Source organism: Entelurus aequoreus, linkage group LG09 (assembly GCF_033978785.1).
Source record: "Entelurus aequoreus isolate RoL-2023_Sb linkage group LG09, RoL_Eaeq_v1.1, whole genome shotgun sequence".
NCBI classification, from domain to species: Eukaryota; Metazoa; Chordata; class Actinopteri; order Syngnathiformes; family Syngnathidae; genus Entelurus; species Entelurus aequoreus.
The window spans coordinates 12,629,334-12,637,849 of NC_084739.1; the positions used below are offsets into that span (position 1 = coordinate 12,629,334).

The window sequence follows — 8,516 nt, forward strand, 5'->3', positions numbered from 1 at the left end:
TTATAATGCAATGCAAACATTTTAGAATGCAGAAAGATCATGTCTAATGTTAATGAGGTATAGACTTAATGTTCCTTGCTATAATGTAGACATCCAGTAGGGGCTTTATATGATAATAGTTATTAACCACAAAGCAAGTACTATTTCTTTGGAAAGGCCTGTTATTATTTTTGGAAGCCTGTCATTATTTCTGTCATTTTCTAAAGTGCACAATAAAGTAGGAATTAGGAGTGTGACGCATTCAGATGGGAGGCCCTGAAAAGAGTCCTGTGAAGAGGTGATTCACAGACCCTGCCTGGAATCATAATGAGCAGACCTTTTTAACAGCCGCACAAAGACGCTCTCCATCGAATCTGCGACCAACCAACAAGTGCATGGCTCACATACATCACACACACTTCCAGCTTAAAGAGAAGCTCGTCTTTTTTTCCTCTGAGTCAAGAGAAGTGGCTAATATTGTACTTGATAGGAAGGTCAGGGAGTTATTTGCTGTTTTAAACTGCTGTTGCATGTTTGTGCTTTTGTTTTCTCAAGAATGGCTATCCCGGTAAAGAGAGTGCTTCAAAAGACACACATCCTCAGGTAACCAAAACTAGCGTCGGCGCGGAACATCTGTTCCTTTATTCCCTCTTAGGTCTGATGTCTTCTGTGGTCACGCTGCCAAATTTCTGTTGACCGTGACAGCCATTGTGAGTCACACTTTAGTTAAGGAAATTGCATGTTGTAATTCATCACGGGTACAATGCAAGGTGTTCATATTTTTTAGGTTGATGATGTAATATTCCACTCAAACTTAAAGTGAATGTTTTTTTGGAGAACACATTAGACTTCCTTTTTATTGTCATTCAAATTTGAACTTTACAGTACAGATAAGAACGAAATTTCGTTGCATTAGCTCATGGTAGTGCAGGATAAAAAAGCAATAAGGTGCAGATATAAATAAATAGGTTACTGTACAGATAAATATATTGCACTTTTGCATATGCATCCAGGTTTATGGATGTATGTTATATTGTCTTTATATTCCAGCAAGTTAATCCATTTTGGGGGGGAATTGAGGGGATAATTATGATTATGTTCAAGAGTCTGACGGCCTGAGGGAAGTAGCTGTTACAGAACCTGGAAGTTCTGCTTCGGAGGCTGCGGAACTTGCATTTAAAATGCACTATACTTCCTTTCTGTTATATATATTTACTCAACTGCACGGTGTCTGTGTATTAGGGGCCAGGCCTGTAATTGTACAATGCAGTTTTATAGTAATACGTTGCTTTCTTCTATCCTGTTAGTACATACAAATGGCAGTTGCAGTTAAAACTTCACAGTATGCAGCTTTACAGATGCCATGTCAACCACAACACACCTCCAATTAATGGACAGTATTTGAGTGGAGTTATTTGTGTAAATGTAGCCTTAATGCCACTGTAAAGCCCTCTACCATCAGAAGCTTGTTTAAAGGCCTACTGAAATGAATTTTTTTTATTTAAACGGGGATAGCAGATCCATTCTATGTGTCATACTTGATCATTTCGCGATATTGCCATATTTTTGCTGAAAGGATTTAGTAGAGAACATCGACGATAAAGTTTGCAACTTTTGGTCGCTGATAAAAAAAGCCTCGCCTGTACCGGAAGTAGCGTGACGTCGCAGGTTGAAAGGCTCCTCACATTTCCCCATTGTTTACACCGGCAGCGAGAGCGATTCGGACCGAGAAAGCGACGATTACCCCATTAATTTGAGCCAGGATGAAAGATTCGTGGATGAGGAATGTGAGAGTGAAGGACTAGAGTGCAGTGCAGGACGTATCTTTTTTCGCTCTGACCGTAACTTAGGTACAAGGGCTCATTGGATTCCACACTCTCTCCTTTTTCTATCGTGGATCACGGATTTGTATTTTAAACCACCTCGGATACTATATCCTCTTGAAAATGAGGGTCGAGAACGCGAAATGGACATTCACAGTGACTTTTATCTCCACGACAATACATCGGTGAAGCACTTTAGCTACGGAGCTAACGTGATAGCATCGCGCTTAAATGCAGATAGAAACAAAATAAATAAGCCCCTCACTGGAAGGATAGACAGCAGATCAACAATACTACTATCAGGAGACACCGAACCAAACTCTGGACATGTAACTACACGGTTAATGCTGTGCCGCCTGTCGAAGCCTAGCAATGCTGTTGCTAACGACGCCATTGAAGCTAACTTAGCTACGGGACCTCGTCAGAGCTATGATAAAAACATTATCTCTCCACCTACGCCAGCCCTCATCTGCTCATCAACACCCGTGCTCACCTGCGTTCCAGCAATCGACGGCGCGACGAAGGACTTCACCCGATCATAGATGCGGTCGGCGGCTAGCGTCGGATAGCGCGTCTGCTATCCTCAAAGTCCTCCTGGTTGTGTTGCTGCAGCCAGCCGCTAATACACCGATCCCACCTACAGCTTTCTTCTTTGCAGTGTCCATTGTTCATTAAACAAATTGCAAAAGATTCACCAACACAGATGTCCAGAATACTGTGGAATTTTGCGATGAAAACAGAGCTGTTTGTATTGAGATACAATGTGTCCGAATACTTCCGTTTCAACCATTGACGTCACGCGCAAACGTCATCATACATAGACGTTTTCAACCGGAAGTTTAGCGGGAAATTTAAAATTGCACTTTATAAGTTAACCCGGCCGTATTGGCATGTTTTGCAATGTTAAGATTTCATCATTAATATATAAACTATCAGACTGTGTGGTCGGTAGTAGTGGCTTTCAGTAGGCCTTTAAGTGTGCTCCGAAACGGCATGTCAAGTGGGTTCAAAGGTCACAATGATTGTTACTTGCACAGACCTTTCTGTGCAAAAAACATAAATTCCCATGACTCCCCTGACCTCTTACACATTTTCTTCTCCATCATTCTGCTCTTCAAATCTTCTTTTGAAAGCTACGAAACTAACTTTCACAATTCAGCACTCACCAGGATACATTGTTTTTATGAGGATGGTGCAACCTGCAGGCCATATAAGATGTTATTTATCATTGTCTCCTAATTTTCTGTTTCCTGGTTTGTTATGACCTCAGCATGCTTTTTGTACTCATCCCCTTATGCTGACTCAGGGCTCCACACTTCTCTACTTTTACCAAAACAACTAAAATAGCTGGTGTCATTGTGTTTGTTTATGTTTTGGTGTCTTAGCAATGTTTTCCATTTGCTCTATCCCAATTAATAATTAAACATGACAAAAATACTTAACTTTTGAACTCAACATTCCTTTTTTTTTGTCTCTAGGCGCCCCCTGATGGCCCAACCAGTCAACAACAGTCAGGTCCATCTCGCGTGGCGGCGGTCGGCCCGTACATCCAGTCGTCCACCATGCCCCGCGGCGGCTCTGGCAGACACGAGCTGCTTGTAAAACCAGCCTACCCAGACGGCACTGCCACCCTGCCCACACACGATCTGCAGAACAAGGCCAGAACAGGTGAGAACCAAGGACCTGGATCCAATATTTCCTCTTATTTCCTTCCAACATAGGGCATTTTCTTACTGGAAACAAAGTATTTATTAAAGTTTGTCAAGCAGGAGCAAAGAGGTCCAATGCATTGACTGGTTGTGGCGTCACTCTGAGCTCAGAAGGTAGCAAAGTCAACTCCTGGATGCTGTGTTGTGCCTGAATATCATATCATTTTTGCACTTTTGCTACGGAGTGTTTTTTTCTTGCCTTGTTTTGAGGTGGCTCATTCTTTTTTCAGTGCCAGGGTGAAAACTAAGCTGTCCCTTTTGCTGATTTAGCCAGTAAAGTGTTGACTCGGTTTTCTTTGAGTGAGATTCAGTTTTCCACTAAAGGTTTTGCATGTTTTTTTTGTATACTGTCTCTGTTATCTTATGCCAGGGCTATTTAACTGGGATTGACACCATACCGGCCCCCAAGATCAGTTCAAAACTGGGGAGAAACAAGAGTTGGCAAAGGGTAAAAGTGATGTTAGATGTTCATTTATCAGTTGTCATTCTAGGCATTTGTGTACCGTAATTTCCGGACTATAAGCCGCTACTTTTTCCCCTCGTTCTGGTCCCTGCGGCTTATACAAGGGTGCGGCTTATTTACGGCCTGTTCTTCTCCGACACCGACGAAGAGGATTTCGGTGGTTTTAGTACGCAGGAGGAAGACGATGACACAATGATTAAAGACTGACTTTTCATATACCGGTAGGCTGGTTATTTTGATAACGTACAGGCGAGCACTTTGTATTACTTTGCACCGTTGTATTATTTGTACTCTGCACGAATGCTGCTCGCCATGTCAAAGATGTGAAAGTTTGATTGAATGATTGAAAGATTTATTGTTAATAAATGGGACGCTTTGCGCTACCAAACAGTCATCTCTGTCCCGACAATCCCCTCCGTGGTAGCAGGAACCCCTATATACTACGCTAATTACACATCAAAACCCTGCGGCTTATAGTCAGGTGCGGCTTATATATGGAGCAATCTGTATTTTCCCCTAAATTTAGCTGGTGCGGCTTATAGTCAGGTGCGGCTTATAGTCCGGAAATTACGGTCATTAATTTTGGAAAAAATTGCTTTGGTTTTAGTTGGGCCCTTTGGAACAGGTTACTACCAAAAAACTGAGGAATCACTATATACTTTATCAAGGGGTTTGCAACATTAAAAAAAAATAAAAACCTCGGAAAAGTAGATGACCAGCCAGAGAAACAATAAGAATGATTTATGTGTATAAAATGTATTACTTTCCTTGTTAGCCACTTTGTTGTTTTTCTTTTTCTCTAAGCAGCCAGTTTGTTGTGTGCATTTTGATTCTTGGATTTTCTATTTGTAAAATTATTTAAGAGGGGACCTGCACTTTCTGTGGACCCCTTTAACCTCTCAGGCTGTCTTGATTTATTTCTTTAATAAATGCATCGTCCACAGAGGCCATGTTCTTGCTCGAGCCTCTGAAAGAGCTTCGAGCCAAGAGAAAAGGTAGAAACAATACGTGTTTGATGTGTATTTGTGCTTTTTTCTTTTTATTTAACTTTGTTGTCCTGCTGGATATTGAGTTTTCTTTTGTGACACTTTTCCTAGTTTCCACTTTAAATGGGTTTTGATGTGCATTATCGGCGCTAAGTGTGAAGATGCAATGTGTGTGTGTGTGGTTTGTCTGAAAGTCTGCGGACATTCTATGTCAGGGGTGTTCAAACTTTTTACACTGAGGGTTGCAAAAACAAATCATGCAGGGGCCGTTTTGATATTTTTCATTTTCAAATCAAATTCGATATATAGATTTTTTTTTACCTTTAGGGCTTTCATGAAGTTTGGTTCTGGGGAACCTGAAGGGTTTCAGTCATAAAAAAATTAAAAATATTTCATATATTACACTGCAAAAAGTCAGTGTTCAAAAACAAGAAAAAAAATACAAAAATTAGGGGTATTTTATTTGAACTAAGCAAAATTATCTGCCAAAAAAACAAGAAAATGTGGATTGTCAAGACTTTCCAAAACAAGTAAAATTAGCTAACCTCAATGAACCCAAAAATACCTTAAAATAAGTATATTCTCACTAATAACAACTGTACTACTATATGAGTACGTATTTTCTATTGTTTCATTGAAAATAAAACAGCAAAGTCCATTTGGCTGTCATCTGTATTAATATGAGACACAATTGTGTCAAAAGTCATGATTTTTTTTTTTCATGCTTGAAATAAGAAATTATTATTACTTTAAAAAAAGTAGTTTTATACTTGTGAGTGTTGATGACACAGCTTTGCAACACTTTATGTTGTAGTTTCAAGCATGTTTTACTCAATATAGGTCATAAAATCTCAGCAACAAGCTGTAATATCTTACTGAGATCATTTAGGACCAAAACACTTAAAACAGGTAAAACACTCTAACATAAAATCTTATGTATGGCCACGCAAGTGGGGGATAAAAGTTGACTTTAGCTAAAGTCCCCAAAATTTTCAAAATACCTACCCAGGTTCGAGTCCCACAGGTCCCTCCGCCGGCCGGGATGCCCAAAATGTCCAAAACGTGCCCAGCAAAGTCCCACGGAAAGGCGGGGAGAAAAGTGAGGAAAGTCGGTAAAATGTTCAAAAATCACAAGTCTTAAGACTTGTGGGACTCGAACCGGGGTAGGTATTTTGAAATTTTTGGGGGACTTTTGCCGACTTTTCTCACTTTTCTCCCCCACTTACTGTGCTGGGTGCGTTTTGGACATTTTTTGCATTCCGGGACTTGTGCGGCGGGACTCGTGGGACTGGAACCCGGGGATGTATTTTGGACACAATTGGGACTTTTGACCATTTTGGCCGCCTTTTCCCCTCTTCTTCCCCGCCTTCCTGTGCACCATTGCTGGGTGTGTTTTGGACATCTGGACAAAAATAGTTTCAAGCATGTTTTACTCAATATAGGTCATCAAATCTCAGCAACAAGCTGTAATATCTTACTGAGATAATTTAGGACCAAAACCCTTAAAACAAGTAAAACACTCTAACATAAAATCTGCTTAGTAAGAAGAATTATCTTATCAGACAGAAAATAAGCAAATATCACCCTTATTTGAGATATTTAATCTTACTTAGATTTCAGTTTTTGCAGTGTATTATTATATTATTTTAGATCAACTTCAGGTCTGTTGATATAAAGTTGAAAACATGTTTTTTTAAGTTTTATGCCCTTTCTGTCAAAACCTTGTTTTTTATGGCAAAAACACAAAATATGCCATATTTTCCCTTAAAAATATTTCCATGGGGAATATTTGATGCAAAGTAATTGGAGCCCTAAATAGGTCAATAATTCAGGACATTGATTTGAATTCTTTTTCTTTTTTTTTTGAGCAATGACAGTTCAATAAAAAAAACACTTAAATTCGTAACGATCCAAAAGGGTCTACTCATAAAAAGTGTTTAAGTCATAATTATTTTTTTTTTACTTTCAATGCTTAATTAAGTCTCTAGATAATCTTCATTTATTTGTCATGTTTTTTGGGGTTAAATTAAAGCCTTTTTTGTCAAAAAAAAACGTATGCTTTTTTTAATAAGGCCAACACAAAATATCTGTATTTTAAAGTGGAATTTTTAATTTGAAGTAATTGGAGCCTTGATTAGGTAAATAATTCAGAACATTATTGATTTTGATTAATTAATTTTTCAGAAATAACAGCTTAAAAAAAACAACCTGCATTTGTGTTGTTACAGTCAACATTGCAACTTTTTCTGGTTCAATTTCCTGTGTTCGCTCTTCTACCTTTTCCATGTTATTTAAAAAAATATATATTTAAAATGTGTTGCTCCCGGTCCACAATTTGGACACCCCTGTTATATGTCAATGCTGAGGCCTCAGTCAAGCAACCAGGACAAAAACAAAAAGATAATTACAGTATTTTATTCATCCTCTCGTCTCTTGTGTATTCTTTAGGGAACCAGTCATCAAAACCAGAGTCCAATATGAACGGTCATGGTCCAGCTTCAACACTTCCACGAATGACCTCTCACAAAGTCCAAGGTAAGAAATACGCACATTTAGCAAGGACGTGCTTGTCCGTAAGAGAAAATCAGGTCACATTAAAAACTTCATTGTGTTTCAATGTGGTCTGTGATTAGATGACACCGAGCCCAAGAGGGACAAGAAGGTACGTCCATTTTCTATGTTTGAGCCAACGGAAGTTCCCGCCGCTTCACTCCGCAAAAACCAGAGCAGTGACGACCTGGTCAGGGACGCTCAGGTAAGAAGCAACCCTTTTTTACTTATCCCTGCAACAAATAAACATGCATATTTAAAAGTATTTACTCTCCTGTCCTCTCAGTCTGCTCCCAAAGCTCCGGTCAAGATCCCGCCGCCTGTCCCCACCAAACCGAAAGGCCCAAATGTTGTCCCGTACGGCAAAGCGGGTCTGAACACGGGCACCTTCCCTAAAGCCAAGCCTCACAGCAATCACCCCCAGGCCGCCCACAGCCCTCTCCCACCCTCTCAGAGCCAGACACTCCCTTTACCCTCCAAGCAGGACACTCCGCCCGCTGCCGCCGTGCGACCCTTCACCCCAGAGCTGCCCTCCTCCAAAGACAACAACATGAGCAAGCCGCAGACCGTCGCCGCCAGCTCCATTTACTCCATGTACACGCAGCAGGCCGGCATCCAAGGGGCCTTGAGTCGGTGTCAGAGCCGCACCAACGGCTTCGTCAGTGGTAAGACTCCCCTTTGCTCGTACATCGCCGTACGTTGTTGTTAAAAGCACTGTTTCTTCATCTAATGCTTAAAGGTCTTCTTTAGCAATTATACATGGATTATCCAGTTGCGTTAACATGCAGAAATAGCCTATAAAAGCTGGTGTTTACATGCATGTTCTGTATCAAGGGCATGGACAAGGAAAAGGGGCGAAAAATGTCCCAAATACTACCTCGTATCAAAAACCGCAACAAAGACAGGGCAGTGCTTGTGTGTAAGGGAATGCTTTATTCATGCCATGTTTTGTTGGGAGTCACACCAAATATGGGTACTCACTTTATCACACGTTTAATAATTTAGT

At 40.4% G+C, this 8,516-nt stretch overlaps 1 protein-coding gene across 1 annotated transcript in view; it reads left to right on the top strand.

The window, feature by feature from the left end:
• tp53bp2a (tumor protein p53 binding protein, 2a) overlaps positions 1-8,516 on the top strand; it is a 75,858-nt gene that overhangs the window by 48,884 nt on the left and 18,458 nt on the right. The window contains exons 10-14 of the mRNA XM_062058074.1: positions 535-582; positions 3,281-3,470; positions 7,409-7,495; positions 7,594-7,715; positions 7,797-8,175. Coding sequence (XP_061914058.1) covers positions 535-582; positions 3,281-3,470; positions 7,409-7,495; positions 7,594-7,715; positions 7,797-8,175 — 826 coding nt within the window. The remainder of the gene's footprint in view (positions 1-534; positions 583-3,280; positions 3,471-7,408; positions 7,496-7,593; positions 7,716-7,796; positions 8,176-8,516) is intronic.